This window comes from Bos javanicus, chromosome 23 (genome assembly GCF_032452875.1).
Source record: "Bos javanicus breed banteng chromosome 23, ARS-OSU_banteng_1.0, whole genome shotgun sequence".
Lineage (NCBI taxonomy): Eukaryota > Metazoa > Chordata > Mammalia > Artiodactyla > Bovidae > Bos > Bos javanicus.
The window spans coordinates 50713305-50737181 of NC_083890.1; the positions used below are offsets into that span (position 1 = coordinate 50713305).

General features: G+C 52.9%; 1 protein-coding gene across 4 annotated transcripts in view; it reads left to right on the forward strand.

Annotated features, from left to right (window-relative positions):
• The window catches only part of SLC22A23 (solute carrier family 22 member 23), a 133070-nt gene that overhangs the window by 22367 nt on the left and 86826 nt on the right, over positions 1-23877 (forward strand). For 2 of the 4 annotated variants that reach the window (XM_061398968.1, XM_061398969.1), the window contains exons 2-3: positions 14921-15024; positions 20005-20159. The exons of 1 other annotated variant lie outside the window; for it this stretch is intronic. In XM_061398968.1, the coding sequence (XP_061254952.1) occupies positions 14921-15024; positions 20005-20159 (259 nt within the window). Of the gene's footprint in view, positions 1-14754; positions 14827-14920; positions 15025-20004; positions 20160-23877 lie in introns of those variants that run through there. One more of the 4 variants, XM_061398970.1, reaches the window with a different exon arrangement.

The window sequence follows — 23877 nt, forward strand, 5'->3', positions numbered from 1 at the left end:
GCTGCTGCTAGAAGTGAATGCATCTTAAAGACACAGGCCTGCAGGGGAGCACAGTCCAGCAGGTTCCATTTATGGGCCATTCTCTTCCCATCAGTTCATGGCAAATGGATGGGGAAACAGTGGAAACAGTGACAGACTTTATTTTGGGGGGCTCCAAAATCACTGCAGATGGTGACGGCAGCCATGAAATTAAAAGACATTGCTCCTTGGAAGAAAAGCTATGACCAACCTGGACAGCATATCCCAAAGAAGAGACATTACTTTGCTGACAAAGGTCTATCTAATCAAAGCTATGGTTTTTCTAGTGGTCATGTATGGATGTGAGAGTTGGACTATAAAGAAAGCTGAGTGCTGAAGAATTGATGCTTTTGAACTGTGGTGTTGGAGAAGACTCTTGAGAGTCCCTTGGACTGCAAGGAGATCCAACCAGTCCATCCTAAAGGAGATCAGTCCTGAATATTCACTGGAAGAACTGATGCTGAAGCTGATATTCCAATACGTTGGCCATCTGATGCGAAGAACTGAGTCATTGGAAAAGGCCCGGATGCTGGGAAAGACTGAAAGCAGGAGGAGAAGGGGACGACAGAGGATGAGATGGTTGGATGGCATCATCGACTCAATGGACATGAGTCTGAGTAAGTTCCAGGAGCTGGTGATGGACGGGGAGGCCTGGCGTGCTATGGTCCATAGGGTCCACAGGGTCCATAGGGTCGCATGGACATGACTGAGCGACTGAACTGAACTGAACACTTCTCTTCTGCTTCCTTTGTGCCTTAGACAGAGGGCATGGCGTGCCCAGAGCCTCGCCTTGGTGGCCCTGTGGCAAACTTTGCAAAATCTGCTCTCTTGAATCAGTGGGTGATGGAAGGTTTTTTTTTTTGATCATCTGTGAATTGCATGCTTTTAGAGCATGCCCAAGGCTAGGATATGGCACCCCACTCCAGTACTCTTGCCTGGAAAATCCCATGGATGGAGGAGCCTGGTGGGCTGCTGTCTATGGGGTCTCACAGAGTTGGACACGACTGAAGCGACTTAGCAGCAGCAGCAGCAAGGCTAGGATGGAATTCAGGTGCCCTGGCTTACTTAGCAAGGCCATGCCCTCCAAGCCCCAACCCTGACGCAGTCAATACCATTACAAGAAAGAGGCCGGGTTTCCCAAGGTTCCCAAGTGCTGCAATTTCAAATGCATTCCCAGCAGAAGACTCCTCTTAGGAGTCCACTGTTCCCAGGCCATTCCTCAGTAGTAAATAAAGCCTGTGTGATTCTGGCCAGCCTGGTGGGGGAGGAGGTGAGTGCACCCATGCAGCCTTGGGGGCCTGCAAAGGAGGCCACCTGAGGCCCAGCCTGGCCACTTGCAGCCACTCGGGCCTGAGGGGTGTCTGCCCCCGCCTCACAGCTCTGGCTGGCTGTGCATCTCCCTCACACACCTGGCCAGGCCACCCCGGGTCCGGTGGGGGGTCTGTCCCTCCGGTTCTCAGCAGTGGGTGGTATTCCTCGGGGAGCTTGTTCTGCGGTTGACTTAAGGATGCTTTTGCGTTTTACTCAAGGAAGATCCTGGAGGATCGTCTGTTAACTTGATCCCTCACTGATCCCGAGGAAGGGGTGTCTTCCAGCCGCGTGTCCTGTCCGTACAGCCAGTGCCGGAGACGACGCCCCCCAGGGACAGCCGCGTCTCCCGCTGGGGGTGGGGGCTTCAGGGCAGCGGGGGCCGTTCCCCCCGGGGGTCCCCCAGCCCCGCAGGATGTGGACGGCGGGGCCCCTCCTGCCTCTGTACCTGCACGTCTGGGTCCCGCTGAGCCCTGGGCGGCAGGAGACAAACCGCCGTCACCTGCGCCGTCACGTTGCCAGTTCGGCTCAGCGTTTTGGAGATGCTAATAGCTGGCTCAAGGGGGAGAATGTAAGCACCCTTTTGGGTGTAACAGTGTTGTTAGCCTTTGAGAAGCGCCTCCATCTCCTCCTCGGGGTCAGAGGGGCGCTGTGTTTATTCCTGTTTGTGGGGTGTCTGGTTCATGAGGCCGGATCGCTGTCCTGTCTGCGGCTGCTGAAGCGAAGGGCATCGCGTCTGAGCTCAGGGGAAGGGCGTGAGGGGTGCAGACCCCGTGGGGACCAGTGCCCGCTGCCCTGCAGACCCTGCCCAGCGGCGGACACGGCTGTGCCCTGGGGGCATCGTCTCTGCCCGCCTTGCCCCGTCTCTTCTGGTACCACCCCTCCGCTGGGATCAGTTAGGGTAAGGCTCCGTGAATGACCCAGACTCTCAGTATCCAAACCCTTTCTGAAAGTAGCTTTACTAGCTCTCCTGCAAGTGTTCCCGGTAGACATAAGCCTTAAAGGAGCTGCTGAAATGGCAGACTGAATTAATGAGCGGTAATCACTTGTCCCAGTGACTACACAGGCACATGCTTTATATTAGTTTTGACTCATAACAAACCCATATTACAAGTTTTATGACCTTTATAGCATAGATGTTGCAACCCAGGCCCCCGAGAGGTGAGGTAACGCTCCCGGGTCACATGACTAGAACCGAAACTCGGGGAACCTGCACCCTCACCCAGGTGCCAGCTGCTCCCCGCCCAGCCTGCCGCCAAGACGGTCTCCGAACTCCTGGGCTCCTCCAGGCTCTCGTTTATCTGATGGTGCTCTTCCTCGGAGACCCTGGTAAACTATGGCCCAGCCCAAGTGCAGCAAAGCAAAAGGCCAGATTGGTAAAACTTCCCCAAAGCATGTTGCCCTAGAACTTCTGAGAGTCCAGCAGCTGAGGCTTCTGTGTCGCTTGTTTAGCGAGTTGGTGTTGGCCGTGCTCTTAGAAAAGGCCATCGTTTAGATCCACAGTCGCCCCGGTTTCTGATTTGAGTCAGACGAAGCAAACAGCATCCTCATCTGAAGACGCCACTTCACCTCATATCGTTCACGTTCTTTCAAGATGGTTAGACTGATGTTGAAACGGGGAGAACTGGTTTAGCTTCTCCTCTGTTCTGATTCATTTATAATTTAAAAAGTGACCGTTTGACAAGAAGCCCCAGAGTTGGTCCCAATTAGAATGTTGAGTCAACTTTTGAAAATCCTTTGGACCACAGTAAAGGTGATGCAGACAGGTGACCTTGAGGTCAGGAGTTGGACCACGTGTCGCTGTCTTGCTCAGCAGTGATGGACCCGGACAGTTTGCCTCGGGGTCACCTGTAAGGAAGTGCGACCTTCCACAGCAGCCTGAGCTGGGATGACTGTAGTCCAGGAGCCCTGGCCCAGCCACAGGTGACTTGAATAAGTCACTTCACCTCTCTGGGTTTCAGGTTTCTTGTTTTCAAAATCAGGATGTTGACCTTGACTTTTCCCAGCATTTTGGTCCTAAAATTTTATGAAAAATAAGACACTGGGATATTATTTTTAATTACTGCCCTTGAGTACATCCTTGCTATTTGCACGGACGTTACCAGCTATCTTTGTTTACTCATCAAAACAATAAAGTAACAACAAAGCTTGTTCTGCTTCCGTGGTTATGCTTTCCTTCCATGTATCTGAAGTCTTCTGAATACCTGGCAAGACAGATGCTGTAACCTCTAACAACGTAGTATAAACCAGAGAATTGTTTGTGTTTGCATAGAGGAGGGCTGTCTCTTTGAGTGATGGTTGGGGAAAGAGCATGAGTTTCAATCAGACACAGATTTATAACCTTGTGAGAAACCATCTGACTTTGGTCTTGTTGCTTCCCCTCATCCTCAGTTTCCTCATCTGTAAAGTGGGCTCACTGGTCATAAAGCCTGAGTTGTACGGCTGTTCCAATACCTGAATGAGATGCTTAGTCAAAGTAGCCAACAGGACGCATAGACCTTGGCAGGTATTCAACGAACGTTGAGACGATGCTTAATTTACATAACAGATTTGTTCTATTAAGAAAAAAATGTTCGTTGTTTTAAGTAAACTTCTCATGCCCAATATTCTATGGGTTTTTATAATAAATTAGAATTCTCTTTCCCTTGGGGAAAATGACTGATAATGAAAAATGCGGCAGACACTTAAAAACCATATTGCCTACACGGACGTCGTAAGCTGTTTGTTCATTGTTTGAATCTTCTTGGAAGGAATAATTGCAGAGAGGAGGAGGGGTGGACACAGGCAGACACGTCCGCTTCTGGGTGGCGGCTCCAGCTGCCATCCTGCCCCTCCGAGGACATCAGCTTGGAGACTGAAGACGCAGTCCCTTTCTTCCAGGAACTGTCCGTCCAGTCCCGGGGTCTGCAGACTGTCCCTGTGCAGGGCTGAATATCAGACGTTCTCTGCTTGGCAGGCCGTGTGGTCTGTGTTGCCACCACACCGCTCTGTGCACACACTTGTGCACAAGCAGAATCAGGCGTGGACCAAGGCATGCGGCTGGACGCCCAGCAGACTACGTGCAGAACAGGTGGCAGGGCCGTGCTGGGTCTGTGGGCTGTGGTCTGCCAACCCCTGAGCTGGGGAAGGAAAGATCTGTAAACAGCAGGCAAGTGTGATACGTTCTGATGAGTGGTCTGGCTGTTTACCCTGAGTACAGGTTGCCATAGGAGTACAGACTGGGGCATGAGGAAGAGGAGAGTGGCTCAGTTATCTTTGTTAAATGTACAGAAGAGTATTCATTGCGTCTTTCTAATTTTTTACTCCTTGTAATTAACTGTGTGCTTACAAAGGTAATATGTGCCCGTTCAAAGGAAAACCGCCAGCAGCACAGAAAGGCTGCCGTTCTCCAACACACAGATGATGGTCCCTGTTAAAGCCTGTGGTTGAAACGAGTTTTATGCTTTGAGTAGGCACTGAGAAAAGATCGGATGTGCGTGGATGTGGGAGGACGGGTGTGGGGAGCAGGTGGAGCCGGGGCGAGGCTGGGCCCTGGCCGGGCAGGGGCAGCCGTGGGCACAGAGGTGAGGGCGGCTGGGCCCGGAGGCTCCTCACAGGCAGAGAGGGGTCAGGGCACAGCCCGCTGGGCATGCACCTTCACAGGTGAAAAGTTCTCTTCCTTCTGCCTCTGAGTTCTTCCAGGGTTGGTCGCCGGGGTCATCACATTCTTCTCATTCCACGGCTTCTCTGACCCTCCTGTCCAGACGTCCCCGCATTTGGCTCCTTTCCAGAACTAGGGAGGCTGTTTTAAATGATAGAGTCCAGTTTTGCTCCTGCTGGCGCTTCCCTAATAGCTCAGTTGGTAAAGAAACCGCCTGCAATGCAGGAGATCCCAGTTCAATTCCTGGGTCAGGAAGATCCACTGGAGAAGGGATAGGCTACCCACTCCAGTATTCTTGGGCTTCCCTGGTGGCTCAGCTGGTAAAGAATCTGCCTGCAATGCGGGAGACCTGGGTTCGATCCCTGGGTTGGGAAGATCCGCTGGAGAAGGGAAAGGCTACTCACTCCAGTATTCTGGCCTGGAGAATTCCATGGACTGTCTATGAGGTTGAAAAGAGTCGAACATGACTGAGCGACTTTCACTTTCTTTCTTTCCTTTCATTTTCGCTCCTGCACTGTATTATACTGAGATCTCTTTTAGTAACACATGAGACAACTTTTTAATATCTAGGAGTCTTTCAGTTACTAGCATCAGTTATGTGTTAGAAGCCGGTGTGTTGATTTCACTTAGGCCGCAAGTACCTCGGTGGGTTTAGTACTCTCAGTGGTGGCTTTTTTTCCTCCCTGTTTTTCTGGTTTTGCAGTAGCTCTTTTGAATATATAGTGTGTACTCTCAATTTCATTTCTTGGAAGTAATAAAATATGCACTGCCGCGTTTGGAGAGACTCTCTGAGGTTTTGGCTGATAGAAGGTCGTTGCTCATCTGTCATCTCAGCTGCCTGCGGAATGTAGATTCAGCATCCCCCAGTGCCGTCAAGGGCGTGATGGCAGATTAATCAGAACATTCACTAACATAACCTCTGCTTAGACTGTACACCCCCTTGCTTCCTTTCAGAAAAAGTAAAGGAAAATTGAGTGTTACTGCCCAGGGATGATCCTACATCCGCTACTCAGGGCCTGTTTAGGTAGATAATTTTCTGTTTCCTTTTTAAGTTCTTTTATTTTCTTTTAAAGAAATTGGAAATACTCAGCTCAGTTCAGGCTCTCAGTTGTGTCCAACTCTTTGCGACCCCAGGGACTGCAGCATGCCAGGCCTCCCTGTCCATCACCAATTCCCGGAGTTTATTCAAACTCATGTCCATTGAGTTGGCGATGCCGTCCAACCATCTCATCCTCTGTCGTCCCCTTCTCCTCCTGCCCTCAATCTTCCCCAGCATCAGTGTCTTTTCCAGTGAGTCAACTCTTCACATCAGGTGGCCAAAGTATTGGAGTTTCAGTTTCATCATCCGTCCTTCCAATGAGTATTCAGGGTTGATTTCTCTTAGGATTGACTGGTTTGATCTCCTTGCTGTCCAATGAGTATTCAGGGTTGATTTCTCTCAGGATTGACTGGTTTGATCTCCTTGCTGTCCAATGAGTATTCAGGGTTGATTTCTCTCAGGATTGACTGGTTTGATCTCCTTGCTGTCCAATGAGTATTCAGGGTTGATTTCTCTCAGGATTGACTGGTTTGATCTCCTTGCTGTCCAATGAGTATTCAGGGTTGATTTCTCTCAGGATTGACTGGTTTGATCTCCTTGCTGTCCAATGAGTATTCAGGGTTGATTTCTCTCAGGATTGACTGGTTTGATCTCCTTGCTGTCCAAGGGGATGAGATACATATATACTTTCTATATACATTATATCAGTGTATTCTTTTCAAAATTCGTTTCCATTATAGTTTATTACAAGATACTGAATATAGTTCTCTGTACTATGAATAAGAGGTTTTATTTTTCCAGAGCTTTAAAAAATGGTCAAATTCAGTCAGAACCAGGAAAGCCCCTAATGGCAACATTTGAAGGCAAAGGGCAGCAGGCTTTAGAGTCAACAGTGGAAGAAAAAAAGAGCAGGATGGATCACTGAGCAGAGGGTTACGATGACGCTAAGATGACTGCATTGGTCCACAGTGGGCCGCACGAGGTGGAAGGCGCTTACCAGCTTTGATGCTGTGGTTTTGGAACCGTGCCCCCCAGCACACACACACAAACACACACGTGCCCCCCAACACACACACACACACACACACACACACACACACACGAGCGGGGAACTCAGGCTTGCTGGTCTCTTCCCTGCAGCACCAGCAGGCAATAGATTTTTGGTTCAAATGTTTCCCTTAGTGTGCCGTGTTTGAGTTTGGGGCACCAAGTTAGGGGGGGAACCACGTGAGCAGCAATGAATGAAAAACAGAGAAGCAAAACTAAGAAGAAAAAAAAAGAAAAACCTCCTGGAGTAGCTGGCAAGATTGTTCGTTATGTCATTTAAGGAAGCTTCTGAGAGTGCCAGCCCTAATTGGCAGCTCTGTTGGCTACTGTTGACAGTAGCCAATCTCCTAAAATTGCAGAATGAGCTTAGAGGCGAAAAGCAGAGAATAGTTTGGGGTTTTCAAAACATGCAGTATTTCTTGAATTTTGATAGAATCTTTTAGGGAAAAATCCAAATACAGCTAGGTTTAAAAAAAAAGGAGAAGAACCAACCACTGAAAAACACAGACTGTTGAACAGCTGATTTTAGCTAACGTGCTTTATGGATCCAGCTTACATGGCCAGCCTTCCAGGGTGGAGGGTGAGTGTGAGTGTGTGTGTGAGTGTGAGTGTGTGTGTGAGTGTGAGTGTGTGTGTGTGTTTGCCACTTCTGTTGTCTCCGGTTGAGAAACGCAGAGCCGGGCGAATCCTCAGAGTATGAAATGGTGGTTCACAAGCGACCAGTGAAATGCCGCTTCAGGGGGACAAAGGCTGCAGCAGGATGCTGACCTTGCACGTCTCTGACCCCTGCGCCTCCGTCAGGAACGCTGTTTTATCTGAGCTTTTGAAATTTTCAGCACTGTTATCCCGTTTGTAGTCTGAGCAGAAACGCTTCCTTTCATGTCCACTGACTCCTCAGTTCTAGAGCACATGGGTGTCGTGCCTGCTAAAGCCCTCGTGGTTTCTAATGGGGATCTCCGGCTCTGAAGATGAAACTTGGGGGAAATTTTTCATTTAGTTCCCTAAAAAATGTTTTTGGTTTTAGTCGGTGAGCATTAATTAATATCACCTCTACTGGTGGCTCAGTGGTAAAGAATCTGCCTTCCAGTGCAGGAGACGTGGGTTCGATCCCTGGGTCGGGAAGATCCCCTGGAGGAGGAAATGGCAACCCACTCCAGTATTCTTGCCTGGGAAATCCCGTGGACAGAAGAGCATAGTGGGCTACGTTCCATGGGGTCCCAAAAGAGTCGGACACGACCGAGCAACTAAAGAACAACGTTTAACGTCACAGTGATCTTCCAGGTTCCTCTGTTTCCACTCACTTTCCTGACCAGCCTGAGTGTTTAGATTGTGTTAAAATGCATATTCCTGAAAAGGTGAAAAGGTTTTGGTTGTTTTTTATTTTTAATGATTTTTGTCTCACCCTCACCACCATCACTCCCACCTCCATGGGTGGGAGCTAACATTACCTATATTTGTTCTCTCGTTATAAGGTTTATAGATTAATTGTAGAAACTTTGGAGAAGTCAAGAAAAGTATAAAATCGAAAATAAGGCTACAGTCCATGGGGCCGCAAAGAGTCAGAGATGACCGAGTGACAGCTCGCTCTCCCCCGACACCTCCTGCATTCGTGGCGTTCACGCTGAGGTTTCCTCTCAGCGTTGTGTCAGGAGCATCTTTCTGGATCACTTGCTTTCAGACGCAAACATGCCCGTGCTGTTTAGTCTTGCTGGACGTCAGGCAGGGTCCGGTTTCTCACAAGTGACAGACACTGAGGATCATTGTACCGGGACATCTGACAGCGACCCAGAGATCGAATCCATGTCTCCTGCATTGGCAGGCAGATTCTTTACCACTGAGCTACCAAGGAAGCCCAATTAAAATCAAAGCTCAATACTTTCATTAATATTTTTTTTAAGTTTTTTTTACGTTTCCCAAAGATGCAGGAGAAGAAACAGAGGATCCAGTCTGCCGGGCATGTAAGTGAAGCACCGAGTTTCTGGAAGGCTGTCTGGCAGCACGCATCACAGTGACTTGAAATCGTGACCACTCTTTATCCCAGCAATTCCTTTTCTGGGAACTTTTTCCCAAGGTCTGTTTCTTCTCCTGCATCTCTGGGTCGGGAAGATGCCCTGGAGAAGGAAATGGCAACCCACTCCAGGATTCTTGCCTGGAGAATCCCATGGACAGAGGAGCCTGGTGGGCTACAGTCCATGGGGTCACAAAGAGTCGGACACGACTGAATTGACATAGCACACAAACACACACAAAGGTTTTTTAGTTAATAAAGTACCGAGCTTTGATTTTCATTAGAGGAATGGAGTGTTTCCCAGGTGTCCTTTAACCATTTGTTTCCTGTTTTGTTAATTTTCTGGATGCTTGACCAGAAACGTAGAGTATCAGTCGATACTGTTACGGAAATACTGACTACGGACAGTAAGTGTTCATTGCTCAGTCGTGTCCGACTCTCTGTGACCCCATGGACTGTGGCCCGCCAGGCTCCCTGTCGTTGCTCAGTCGTGTCCGACTCTCTGTGAGCCCATGGACTGTGGCCCGCCTGGCTCCCTGTCCTTGGAGGGAATTGCCATTCCCTTCTCCAAAGGATAGTAGCCCTTTGGCTATTGTAGGAGGAAATCTCTTTCTTCCACACTCCTAGGTTCTGTGGCTGGGGCCCTGGCAGCTAGACTGAGGGAAGGCGGCTGAACAAGAGGGAACCAGGGTTCACTGCCAAGTGCACCCGGGCACACGGAGCGCTCAGAAGGAAGGGCAGAGCCTGGGCTCACGGAGCGTCGTAACAAAGGACAACAGGCCTACAGAAAAGGGGGAGAAGGGTCCGGACTTTTCGGGGCAGCAGACTTGGGAAGTAAATATATGGGGGGAACTAATGGAAGGTGATGGCACCCCACTCCAGTACTCTTGGCTGGAAAATCCCATGGACGGAGGAGCCTTGTTGGGCTGCAGTCCATGGGGTCGCTAAGAGTCAGACACGACTGAGCTACTTCACTTTCACTTTTCTCTTGCATGCACTGGAGAAGGAAATAGCAGCCCACTCCAGTGTTCTTGCCTGGAGAATCCCAGGGACAGAGGAGCATAGTGGGCTGCCGTCTATGAAGTCGCACAGAGTTGGACATGACTGAAGTGACTTAGCAGCAATGGAAGGTGAGGGTTGTTTCCGTGAGGTTTTTCGACGTTTTTATTTTATATTGGAGCATAGTTCACTTAGAATGTTGTGTTAGTGTACCGCAAAGCGATTCAGTTCCCTTCACACGTACACCTGGTCTTTTCAAATTCTTCTCCCGTTGAGGTTGTTCAGAACGTCGAGTAGCGCCCCTGTGGTGTGCAGCAGGCCCTTGTCGATTGCTTTACAAATAGCAGTGTGTCCAGTTGTCAGTCCCAGACTCCTAATCTGTCCCTGAGGTTGTTTACAGACACATCTCAGCGCCAGCTGTGTCTTCACAGCCTCGGGCTTCCCCGGAGGCGGGGTTTATGGCCCTCTCCGGTCCTCCGGAGTTTCTGCTTTTCAGTGGGTGGAGGGGCTCTGAGGAGGCTGCTTTCTGCATCTGCTGATCCTCCTTTGCCTCCAGGTGATCACCCCTGTGCCAAAGTGGCCTTTCCAGGGGCTGACAGACTCCTATCCCCTTCCAATGTATCCTAAAATTTAAGTCTTTATAATATTGCTTATGTTATTTTTGATGTGAGGAGATTTTAAATAAGTAATATGAATAATAACTCAGGAGTAACAGATCCACTTATAAAATCCATCATCTTTTCCTTGGGTAGTTTTCCCTCCTTGAGTTTTTATCCGTAGGGAGCCCCTCTTTACCTCAGAATTGGATAAGTAATCTGTTTCCGTCCGTCTTTATGTTCTTGTTTGCATTTCTCTTTATCAGAGTATTCATTACCGCTGAAAATAAGGTTCTTTTCCTCCCGTCCCATTTATTCTCCATCTTCTTTAGAAATTTCATTAGTTTCCTCCGTGAATATTCCTCCCCTCTGGCAAGTCAAGCAATTAGATTATTCCTCAGAAAGTAATATCAGTTTTCTTTCTTTTAGCTTATCCTTGAAATGTATAGGTAGGTAAACAGTTCACCAGATGTTCTGTAACTACTGCCTTAAAAAAATAAATAAATAAAACACGGGCAGCTAAGATTGAGATCACGTTCTGGGTCTCCCCCTAACTGAGGACCATCCCTGGTCCTGGAAAAACAGCAAAGAGAGCAAGTGTCAGACTGTAAAACGGGCCGCGACCTGTACACATGCACGGCCTTGGCAGACTCGCTGATGGAGTGACGAAGCGCTAAATTAGAGGGCTGTTCCCGCCTTTGTTGAGGCAGGGCGTGGGTCTGAAGGGTTAACGCGTGGAGACCCCGTGTGAGTTCGGGGGTGGGGGATGGTGATGTGCGGGCCCGTCCCCGCCTCCCCAGGGAGATGGGTCATGAAGCCAGCGCTCAGAATTCGCGGGCAGCTGAGGGCGTGCTCCCATATGCCCCCACTTCACTCTCTTCCTAATTCAGTCACCCCGGAAGTCAGCTTCAGGTTACGCGCGGAAGGTTATTTTGAGGGGCAGATCACCAGCTGAACCCCAGCCACGTGGGAAAGCTTAGCAGTAAGCAGTCCGGAAGCGGCGTTTTCCAGCTCTCCCCGCGGGCACCCACAGCAGAAGGGTGGCGTGTGGACCCCCGCAGGTCCCCGTGAAGCAGGCTGTCTGCGGAGCGGACGGGGTGGGGGCGGGTGCTGGCGCGCTGGGCACGGAGCGCCCTTGGGCATTGGTGACTGGTGATTGGTGTGGGCGGCGTGAGAAGAGGCAGGTGACAGCAGATGACCTCAAGGGACGAAACCCACGCCCCTGAGTCCTGGTTTTGCACAGTTTAGACTTTTTGAACACGCCTTTGCTGAGCGAAATGACTAATTGCTATATGTTTTTTTTTTCTTATAATTTTGTCTATTTTTGTATTTATTTCTGGCTGTGCTGGGTCTTAACTGCTGCATGCAGACTCTCTCTAGCTGGGGTGAGCAATGGTCTCTCTTTTTGCACACCGCAGGCTCCAGGACCCGTGGGGCTTCAGTATTTGTGGCTCATGGCTCAGCACTGTGGTTCCCGACTCTAGCGCCCCAGCTCAGTAATTATGGCTCATGGGTTCCTGGCTCATGGGCCATGGCACGTGGGGACTTCCCAGGCCAGGGATCGAACCCGTGTCTGCCACACTGGCAGGCGAAGTCTTTATCCCTGAGCCACCAGGGAAGCCCAGCCTTATCTTACTGGGAATGGGGCAAGTCTTGGAAGCTAAGTGATCTCCAGGGCTTCCTTAGACTCCTGAAATCCTTCCAGAGATTGTAGCCCATCTGAGTGTACTTTATTCTCATCAGACGTGGAGGTCAGACAAAAGATCCCGGTCCCACCTGCCTGGTATATGGAATGTGCCTCCAGGGGGACTCCAGGCTTGGGGGTGCCCAATAGACCCGAGGCAGGGGATCTTTATCTCGAGGAGCTTGTGGGGCTGTCTGGGGCGGTTTTCTTGCTGACTCAGAGATGCTGTCTGCCCTGGCGCCTGGTTGAGGGGGTTAGGGCGCCAGGTCGCCACCTTGTCCTGGATCCCGCCCCCGGTCCTGTCTGCTCAGCCGGTCAGTCTTCTGTTCCCGCCTTGCTAATTGACAGAGGTTGCCCTGGACATCTCTTTAGGTAGCAGCCAGATTGGGTGGTGGCTGCCCAGGGCCGAGTCCAGTTGTGGTTCGCAGGCCTGAGCGCACAGCAGTGTTGGCAGCCCCCAGCCCCCACCCCCTTTCCGAATGCTTTTGTGCTCTGATGCCTCCTGGCTGGCTCCTACAAGCAGAATGTGCCTTGGGCATCACTTGACCTCAGATCAGCTCCCATTGGGACATCTGGGTGGAGACTGAGGGCAGAGTGGGCACCCCCACCCTCCCCCTCCCCCAGCAGCACCTGGGACAGGGCGTGCCCTTCCCCTGTCAAGCGTGTGCCAGGCGGAGGTGTGGGGAGCTGCCATGACACTGGGCTGTGATGATCATAGGGGCTGTCAGCCTCTCCTTGGCCCGCAGGGCCAGCTGGGCGGGGCGATGCAGCTGGTACCCTGAGGATCGGTTACCCTGTGGGCCGTGAGGAGAGATGGGAAAATAGCAGGAGCAGCCTCAGAAGGTAGAAAGCGGGGCGGGGGGTACAGACTCCATACACGCTGGCGCATCCGGGGCTGTGACTCACAGGAGGGGAGAGAGGAGAGAAGACGGAGCAGCCTCTGAGTCGAAACCATGGGGGCAAAGAGTCGACACTCCTCTGCTTCTAATGCAGTGACTCACAGCGGCACTTCGGGCTGCGTGTCCCAGGTTAGACACAGGGTGCGCCGTGGAAGGTGTATGTTGTTACGAATACGTTTGCTGCTAGAAGCCAGGTACACGTGAGTGTTGGTTTTCCAGGCTGGCCTCCAGAAGCCGCCTTAGCTGCCCCTCCAGTCTTCTGAGCTGGAGTGGGCTGCACCGGCCAGCCCTGCCGGGTGTGTTCCCTGGACCCTCTGCCCGCCCCCTGCGCCCGGGGGTGGATTGTTTGAGCCCCGGCCTGGGAAGCTCATTCACCGAATTCGAATGGGCAGGGACACGGCCGCCCCGGGGAAGCCTCACGGTCACCTGGATGGCTTGTTAAACCGCCTCGCTGCGCTTCCTCCAAAACCGGCCGTGGGGTCTGGCCTGGCCCCGAGAAGGCGCATTTCCGGTGACTTCCCAGGTGACGCTGCTGCCGCTGCTGCTGCGGACCCCGAGCAGACACAGGGGGACGGCAACCCTGTAAAGAAGCCTGTGATGAATCTGCGTCTTTAGTGATGCGACTTGTGCAGCCAGCGGTGCCCCGCTCTCGGTGTGTCCCCCGGAGTCCAGCGGACGGTGTCACAGGCCGTGGTGCCTCCTCCACGGAGGCCGGTGCAGAAGCGCGGCTCTTCCCGAAGCCCGTTGATGCGGAGACCCTGGTGCTTTGCCCCTTGGACCCAGCCATCAGCTGCCCGCGGACTGAGGGCCAGTGCCCATGTGTGCTCCACGTGGACACACGTCACTCGGAGGGAGCAGACGTGCGTCTCTCTCCCACTTCTGCCAAAGCAGGAGGGAAAGATTGGAGGGCTGTTTATTTTTTTTTTTTAAATAATAAAGCTTAGTTGTAAAACTAGTCTAAAGGTTGTGTGCACCAACTGATTGGCTTTCTCTCCAAGTGGAGCAGGTGGCTTTAGCCTGGAATATGGGGAAACACGCGCGGCATTGACAAGGAAAATGTAAGACTGCTTCATGTGGATAGTTCAGTATTGACCGCTAACCGTCTTAACTATTAAGATGACTTGTGAAGTTTGGGGGGTTTTCGGGCTGGAAACACAGAGCTCGTGCTGTGGTGACACGCTGTGCAGAAGCTGGTGGGGGCTTCCCACTGCGGGGCGTGTGCTAGCTGTGTCGGTGCCCGGGGACGCCTGGCCTTGCCTCCCCACCAGGATGGAGGGAGGAACCCCCCGCCCCGAGATGGCATCAGGGCACCAGACCCTGCGGACTTCTGTCCTCTGCCCCAGACAAAAGCATCACACTGCCTTCTGTGGCCAGGTGGTACTTCTCGTTGGCTTCTCCAAACCACTGAGAGACGTCCAGTGGTGTGTGGGATGCACGTGATCGGCGCACTGTGATTGATGACGCCGGCCTCTCTGTGCGTTTCTCTCTGACCTGTTTTCTGTTTGCCCCTCTCTAGTGGGACCTTGTGTGTGACAATGCCTGGAAGGTCCACTCTCTGTGCGTTTCTCTCTGACCTGTTTTCTGTTTGCCCCTCTCTAGTGGGACCTTGTGTGTGACAATGCCTGGAAGGTCCACTCTCTGTGCGTTTCTCTCTGACCTGTTTTCTGTTTGCCCCTCTCTAGTGGGACCTTGTGTGTGATAATGCCTGGAAGGTCCATGTCGCTAAGTTCTCCCTACTGGTTGGATTAATCTTCGGCTACCTGATAACTGGATGCATTGCTGACTGGTAAGTACCCGCATGCCTGCCACACCACACCCCTCGGAGCCTCAGCAGCCTCTGCGGCCTCCCCAGGCGAGGTCGGCCTGAGCTTGCGGCGACCGAGGCTCCCCCACCTCCCCCTCGCCCTGGCACTGGGGCCAGAGCTGATGGGGGCAGCCGCCCCCTGCAGAGTTCAGACAGAGAGAGCTGCCAGTGCATAGAGCAGACCCTTTTGAAGTGAGAATTTAAATTCATTGCAATTCCCTGGCTGCTAGAATCTAGCAAAACCAGCCTGCAGCCAGCCGCCCATCTCCTCCTGAGAGAGCGAGGTTAGAAAGAGCCTGGGAATGTGGCTTCAGGCTTTAAGGGCTGGGCCCTGAGCGGGCATAGACAGACCAGGGGCTTCAAAAGACAGGAACAGGGCAGCCGCACTCCTCACCCTCGAGACCTGGCCAGACGCAGGCAGACCTCAGAGAGGGACCGTCCTTGTAAGTTGGCTTGGCCAGGAGATGCTTCTGCAGGCCCACACGGAGCTGGGCTCTGAAAAGTGGCCGGCTGTGGGTGGCGGCTGGGCAGGCCAGGCGGAGGGGTGGGGACCAGAGACAAGAATAAATGTGCTTTCCTTGGGCGGGTGAGGGGCCAGGTGAGGGTTCCGGGGGAGCGAGATGGTGGTGGGATGGAGATGCAGGTTGCCGCGGTGGGAGTGATGGCGTTAACAGCCCGCCCTCACCGACGCCTGTGTCGCCAGACTCCGTGCTGAGTGTCTCCATGGATTAAAAGAGCCCCTCCGCACAGCTCCCTGTTTCCCAGTGGAAAACCGGCCTCACCCTTATCTCCTGGGTTAAAAACAGAAGCACAGATGTTTAAGTAACATCCCCGGATGCCCTTAGGTTGAAGAACCAGCATCTGAAACTAAGCTCCTAGCGGCCCCAGAGCCGGACTCCACAGGTGTGGACTGAGTCACGGGCTTGTGTCAGCAGTGGGGACTCGCCCGAATAGCGTGGCCGTGGCCCTGTGCTGCTGGGGTTGGCGGGGAACGGGGGGCTGCCGAAGAAGAGAGGTGTGGGGACCCCTCCCTGCTTGACGTTCTTTCTCTTTAAGGGGCTTTATTTACAAATAAGGGCCTCTTGAATCCCAGACTTAGTAAAGCTGGCAGTGATTCAGAGCAGGCTCCTTGAGGCCGAGGCTATGCCCCGGGGTGCCCTCTGTCCTGGTCAGCTGAGACGGCTGGCCGGCGCTGTGGGGGTGCCCGCGGGGGGTGGGGGAGCCCAGAGAGACCACTTTCAAGGTCTGAAAAGTTCTTCCCCAAAAGCTGGCATCTAACTGGGTGTTCCTTGCATTAACATGAAGTGCGATTGCCTGTGTGTTCAGAATTTGCTGAGTCATCATCTGTAAGTGCTTCTTAAGGGCATCCCCCCCGGGGCAGGAGCAGAGATGCTGGGAGTGACCTGTGGAAACCCACACAGGCCCTCACGTGGGGTTTGGTGGTGAGCTTTTTGAGGGGGAGGGGAGGAACAGGATTGGGAAAGAACGAGGGTTTTGGGTTTTATTTTTTATTTTTTTTAAAACCAAATACTTGACCTTTTAAAGGTTTTCAGAGTGAGCTATACTGACCTAAAAGACCCTCCAATCCCAATGTTTTAACCACAAGGAATTTTGTTTCCCAGAAACCTACACTGAAATAGGTTGGGAAAATAAGAGTAATATAACCACATCACTTCTTCCTAAAAACACGGACTTGACTAAAGTCTTGGTGTCCTGATTCAGTGATTTAATAGGGAAAGTAAATGCAGACTTCGCCTAAGAGATCTACAGTGGTTTAAGCTGTTTACAGGTGGTTTTGTGGTTTCTTATGCCTTTCCCATCGATGGTGTTCGGCCTCCCTGATCACACACCAGCCCCGGGGACCAAGACGGGAGAGAGTGGGGTCTTCCTTGGCAAGCAGCCAGGGTCTGAGCTGCAGCCACTTCTCCAAGTTTGTGGGTGGCGGGGAGTGGGCCAGGGGTGCCCAGAGGGTCGGGGCAGGCAGCTTGTGCTGCGGCTTTCTGAACATTCGGAGCGGGCCTCAGTTCCAGTTTGAAGGTTTGGTATTTTCCACCCTTGACTGATTTACTGTTAGCATTTTACTCCCTGCCGGAGCCTTGCTTCAAAGGAGATAAACACGTAGAGAGGGAAGTCCGGGTCTCACAGCCGCTGGCACCATTGCACGGCCGTGTCGGGAAGCTGATTGGGCCGTAGGTTATGCCAAGACCCCAGTCGATGTCTCCTGAAACTTCAGCTGCATGGCTTCTTGTTTGTGCTTTTTAAAGGTGACTGTTTTGCACACACGTTCAGTCTGGGCTGGACAGCATGTCCTGCAGGTAACGTGTTAGTTTAGGTGGAGGCTGGGGGCCAGCTGGGTCAGGGGCTCTGGCCAGATGACCTGGCTCCCTCTCTTGCTGGGTCTTGCTGGACTCTGCACCTTTCTCATCCCACCGGTCCTGGGAGGCTGTGTATGGGCTGCCCTGCAGACCCCGTCCCTCTGGCCCTGGGCTGAGCTTGGCCACTGGCGGCGAAGGAGTTTTTTTCCAACTTCCAGAGACTCTCCCGCGCTTCCCAGGTGGCTCAGTGGTGAAGAATCCGCCTGCCAATGCAGGAGATGCAAGAGGCACAGGTTCGATCCTTGGGTCAGGAAGAACCCACTCCAGGATTCTTGCCTGGAGACTCCCATGGAGAGAGGAGCCTCGCGGGCTACAGTCCCCGGGGTCAGACACGACTTGGCGACTGAACAGCAGCAGAGGCTCTCCTGTTCCTTGGCTCCTGGCCCCACTCCTAGTCTGAGCCCACCGTGGCTGGTCAGGTCCTTCTCATGGACTGTCTCCTGGTTCCATGTGGCCAGGAGAGGCTCCCGGCACAGCCGCCTCACCTCAAGGCCCTTCATTCTGACGCCATCTGCAGAGTCCCTTGTGCCAGGAGAGGTGGCACAGCCTCAGGGGGTTAGGACAGGGACACCCCCAAGGCTGATGTTCTGCCTGTCACAGGTCCTGGCTGACCGATGATGCCTCTGCATCGCAGATTTGAGAGTTCGAGTCTACTGGTCATCTGGTGGGAGACCTCTGCTCTGGGGAGAGCCAGGGCCCACTTGAACCCCAGGGGCTTCTAAACACGTGCACATATCTACACCCGATGGCCCTTCTTGAAGAGAGCCGGAGGCTCACGGGACCCAGCGGGTCTTGCTCGGCACCTCCGTCCCTAGGGAGCCTGGGATTGGGGCCAGGGCTCTGACTTTGACGACCATGTTTGCCCCCCATTCCTGATACGAATTTTCACTTAATGACTTTAGCAGACACTTTGGAGGGAAAGATTTAGAATTGTTTCTACAAGTTAAGCAGAAATCCAGGGTCTTCCCTAAAGTGTCAGGACAGAGGAGCAGACTGTGTCCGGTGGGCGTCCGGGAGGCCGGACGTAGGAAGACCCACGGCTGCTTGGTGCACGGTCTGTAGTCCTGTTAGTGATCTTGACACTGCAGTGCAGGACAGACGGGGAAGCAGAGGGGAATAAAGAGGGATAAGTTAGACTCTGGTTTCCTCCATTTAATAGGCCAGCCGAGCCGTGTTTAAGTTCATTTCTGTAGACGAGTTGGATTTGGACAGAACTTCCTGTAGTCGTTCCTGGTAAGGGCTAAGTGACCCCAGCACAGGTGAAGGGAAGTAACGGCTAAAATCTCGACCAGAAAATCGACTTCCGTTGCATTGAGCTCACAGCCCTGGCCATTTCTGTAACCCGGAGTGATGGGCGGGGACGCTCAGAGGCCTCAGGAGTCCTGAGTGAGATGGTGTCCTGGGGGTCCCGCCCCCAGAGTGTGAGGAAATCACATCCGTCTCCTGCACAGGCAAGGCCGGCCGCTACCGCGCATTGCTTTTTTAAAAAACATTTAAATTGAGGGCTGGTTTGCACACCATGCAGCTCACACGTGTTAAGTGCACAGGTCAGTGAGTTCTGGTGTCTGTGCAGAGCCATACCTGTGGCCACTGGCACACACTGCGTTTAGAACGTTCCCCTCTTCTGCCCACTCCTGGTCTCTGCCGTTCTCACCCCAACCACAGGCACCCCCAGACCTGCTCCTTGTTTCTGTTTGCCCTTCTGGACATTTCCCTTCCAGGTGGACGTCCAGGTGTTGGGGGTTCCAGGCGTGGACTCTGTTCCCTTGGCAAATAGAGTCCAGCCTCTCTGGGAGCTCTCCTAGTCCACGCTGGCTGTGCCACGCCCATCCTTGTGTGTGAGGCTCGGTCCGGGAGGGGTGGCGAGCAAGGGCCGCTCCAGGCCGAGGGCCACCCCTCCACCCCCCGCCACGCCTGGAAGCACATCCCTGGTGCTCCCCGAGCCCGCTTGGGCCGGCCCTGTGACCACCCGCCCAGGGTGCGCTGGCCTTTCCCCAGGGCAGAGGACGGGCCCCTGGGGACCTCCCTTCCAGGTCCACGTGCATCCTTACAGCTCAGGCCACCCCCGTTCAGTCTGTGCTCCCTTCTGGTCATTCCTCATCGGGGAGCTGAAACCAGCCCGCCGCCGGCTCAGCCCTTGGCTCCACCAGGCCGCGGGCGAGGTCGAGGCCAGTCTAGTCAACAACTCAGAGAAACAGCTGGAAGCCGCTCACCCTGTGTCTATGTTGACTCTGGAGCCAATTCCAAAGGTCACAGCCTCCAAGCCGTTTTATGCTGGGCGTGCCAAGGTAGAAGTTTGGGGAGTTACTGTTGGTTCTATTGAATTACCCCCATAAACTCAGGAGTAGACTGGCCAACAGGAATCGGTTCCCGTCTCACGTCTGTCGCACAGCAGCTGTTGACCTGTATTCCCTTATCTACATGACGAGGGGTGGGTGTGCGTACCCTGAGGGCCCCCTGCCCCTGGGCCTCCCCACGAGGGTCCAGGAGGGATGCAGACTCCGTGGGGTCCCCACCCAGCACCGCTGGCCCCTGGGGAGGCCCGGCCTGTCCGGCGATGACTGACCGTGTCCCTGTCCGTGTGCAGGTTCGGCCGGCGGCCCGTGCTGCTCTTCTCCATCATCTTCATCCTCATCTTCGGACTGACCGTGGCGCTGTCTGTGAATGTGACCATGTTCAGCACACTCAGGTTCTTCGAAGGGTTCTGCCTGGCGGGAGTGACCCTCACCCTGTACGCGCTGCGTAAGTAGGGGCCTTCGGGGGTGCCTAGAGGAGGTGAGGGAGCGTGTGGCCGGCGCGTGCGAGGTTCGGGCTGGCGTCTGCATCCTGCAGCTCTGGAGCGCAGAGGACGGTGTCTTCTGCGGCGAGGACCCTGCTCCCGGGCTGTGCGTCTCACCCGCCGTCCAGCCTGAGCTCCAGCTTGGAGCCCATGGAGGGTTGCATTGTGCCTGGAGAAGTGGGGCTCGGCCCACCGCAGGGGCCGGGGTCCTCCGTGTTGACGTTTTGTGCTCCTCCAAACCCAGATGTACCCAGGCGTCCCCGCGCTTGGCTCCAGAGAGCAAACCAAGTGGCTCACGTTTGGTGTGGGCTCCGTGTTCTCATGGATTTCTTAAGAGTTTTCTTTCTTTGTGTTTTTCGCTGAGGCCATGCAGGGTCCAAGTGTCCCACATTCCCGTGTGTCCTGAGTGGTCTGGACTTGAACCCTGAGCGCTGGTGCTGGGAGAGTTGAGTGGCGATCTTCTCAGGGTGAAGAAACTGTCCTCTGTTGACCCGCCGTGTGGGCGCCGTGTGGACTCCCCTGTCAAGGAAGCCTGTCTGGCTTCTCTGTGGTTGGTGTTTTCTAGCGCATGGTGCACACCCACAAGGAGAAGGAAGGTTTTAGGCGTGGCTGTTTATTTTCCAGTTTTATATTTTTTAATCATGGTGTGCAAAGAACTGTAAGGAATAATATGATTATTTATAACAGATTTCCTTTTTCTTTCCCTTTGACAACATGTGTAGGATCAGAGATTAAGTAGCAATTTCTAGAGGGGTCGATAAGGATAGCTCTGATTATCTTAAGGTGTGGCTACCTTTGTTTAGTGGATGATCCCTTTAATGACACTGTTAAATAAGCTGGATTTTGTTCCCCTGTTGTAGAGGACAGAACTATAGTCGATCACAGCATGGTTTTATCGTCACAGAGAAGAAAAGGACTACAGATGTGTTCTCCGGAATCTGCAGTGGGCTGTTCTGTTGTCTTCTTCTGATGTTGACTTGAGTTGTGGTTTCTTAGACATCGCCGTTTTGAGGTTATTTGCATTTATCCTGGAAGCCTTGCTCTGGGGGGTTCTTAGGAATGTACGTGTCCCCGGTCAGCGGGTCGGGGTGACCCTGTGGAGGGCTCGTCTCTCTGAACAGAGGTCTCAGGGGTGGGTGTTGAGCCTGAGCGCTTCCGTAGGAGCTGCCTGGGCCCTCCTCCCTCCCTTCCCCCGTGGTCTGCACAGAGGAGCGGCCCCCTTTCTGGAGGAGACCCCAGCCCTCGTCTCGGGCCCGCAGGCCCCGAGTGTGTACCGGCGTGTGGGGTCTGCTCCCCAGGGCCCCATCCCCACGGGGCTCCGGTTCTCACGGGCGGGCGCCGTGCTGTGCCTCCTCGAGGGCCCTGCTCTAGGGGCAGCTCTGCAGGCTGGCAGAATGGGACAGCAGGCTTCGGGAACTGAGCAGAGAAACGGCCTCCAGCTCACCACCCCGGTGCCTGTCAAACTCAGCGCAGAGGACGTTCACAGAAAAGAGCCTTAAAGCAAAGCTGACATATCAGCTTTATCTTGCATGCCCACTGCTGCCAGCGACCGCAGGGAGGGCTCGGGGGAACCCTTGGGGCTCAGCGGGAGAGGAGCCCGACCCAGTAGCCCTGACGGCCTCTCATCAGGAGTGGGAGGACCCGCACTGGCCATCTCTGCAGACTCCCCTGCCTTCAGCAGACCTGGAGAAAAACTACCCCCATGACACCCTTTCAGCCTCACTTAGAATCGCCGATGGCCCTGTAAAGCCTGTGACTGTGAAAAATGAAGCTAAGGATGTTTTTCAAGAGATTACATGGTGAGGTCTTGACAGTGGAAAGTTCTCTGTACTTCAGAACCATATACGGAGTATGCTTATCCCAGGAAAGCTCTGCGGTTACCTGACGGGTACAGAACCAAGTAACCCCAGGGTCTGCAGACTTTCTTCTCTAAAGAGCCAGGTGGTAAATGTTTTATTCCAGGGCAGGTACTCAGCTCTGCCGTGATATCCTATCATTGTTCAGTCACTAAGCCGTGTCTGACTCTTTGTGACCCATGGACTGCAGCACGCCAGGCTTCCCTGTCCTTCACCATCTCCCAGAGCTTGCTCAAACGCATGTCCGTTAAGTCAGTGATACCACCGAACCATCTCATCCTCTGTCGCCCCCTTCTCCTCCTGCCTTCAATCTTCCCCAGCATCAGGGTCTTTTCCAATGAGTTGGCTCTTCGCATCAAGTGGCCAAAGTATTGGAGCTTCAGCTTCAGCATCAGTCCTTCCAATGAATATTCAGGGTAGATTTCCTTTAAGCTAAGCTAAGCTAAGTCACTTCAGTCGTGTCCAACTCTGTGCGACGCCATAGACATCAGCCCACCAGGCTCCCCCGCTCCTGGGATTCTCCAGGCAAGAACACTGGAGTGGGTTGCCATTTCCTTCTCCAATGCATGAAAGTGAAAAGTCAAAGTGAAGTCGCTCAGTTGTGTCCGACTCTTAGCAACCCCATGGACCGCAGCCTACCAGGCTCCTCCATCCATGGGATTTTCCAAGCAAGAGTACTGGAGTGAGGTGCCATTGCCTTCTCCAAGATTTCCTTTAGGATTGACAAATGGTTTCAACTTGCTGTCCAAGGGACTCTCCAGAGTCTTCTCCAGCACTAAGAAGTAAATAAGATGTAAATGATTGGGTGTGGCTGTGTCCCAGCAAGCCCTTATTTACAGAAGCAGATGGTGGCTGATCTGACCAGCGGGCCGGTGTAGTTTTCCACCCATAAGTGATTCTCTTTCTGCTGACTGCTGGGGAGCTTGGAAAACTTTGAATCTTATCTAGCATGTGTGTGGGCTCGGCAAGCTGAGCTTTAAATGCTGGCCCCATTCCTAGTTTTATTTGAAATTTTTTGCTTTCATTTTTCCTTTGTCCCATTTTCATTTTGCCATAAGTTCAGTGTTATTTTATTGTATGGACTTGTGTGAGCAGTCATGTTTTCTCTGAAATGAAACAGGGCATAAATAAAGAGTTACATTTTCTTAGCTTGGAATTATAAACCAGAAGTCACGGCGGATAACCACGTGGTGAGAATTTCCAAGCGTGCCCTAGTGACCCGCTCTCAAGTTGATATGATATGTGATATAGCAAAATTAACGTAAAGAAGAAGAATGTCATTGATTTTCTGGAGTTCACTGAGATGATATTCGAACAGCGTGAATCAAGGGGTTGATTGAGAGACGGCAGGAGAACTAAGTTTGAGAGGCTCAAAAAAGCAAAGAAAGTTCTAAATGGATAGCGTCGGGCCGGGCGTGCTGTGCGTTGGGTGGGGGCAGCCCCTCCCTCTGGCGGTCTTGGAGGAAACAGAGGCTGGTGATGGGCGCTGCAGACCCCAGCCCTCGGCCCTCGGGGCTGGCGACTCTGAACTTCTAAGCAGCGTGCTTGCTTCGTCCACACGTGGCACCCATGCTTGGCGAATGCTTGGCCATTTGTTTCACTCAAGGCAATTTCTTGAGTGAACCTGGTCACGGGGTTAAAATATTTCTCTGCCGAAGCTTTCACACCAGAGGCGTTGATGATTTGGGAGATAAATTTTAAACGGCCCTGGCGTTTTATCCCTCCCACCGGCAGGTTTCTGTCTCACTTCGTGCGTCTGCTGGAAAGCTCTGAACTTTCTCAGAAGAGACAGGATGTGGTTCTCTTTTCCATCTCGCAGGTGCCT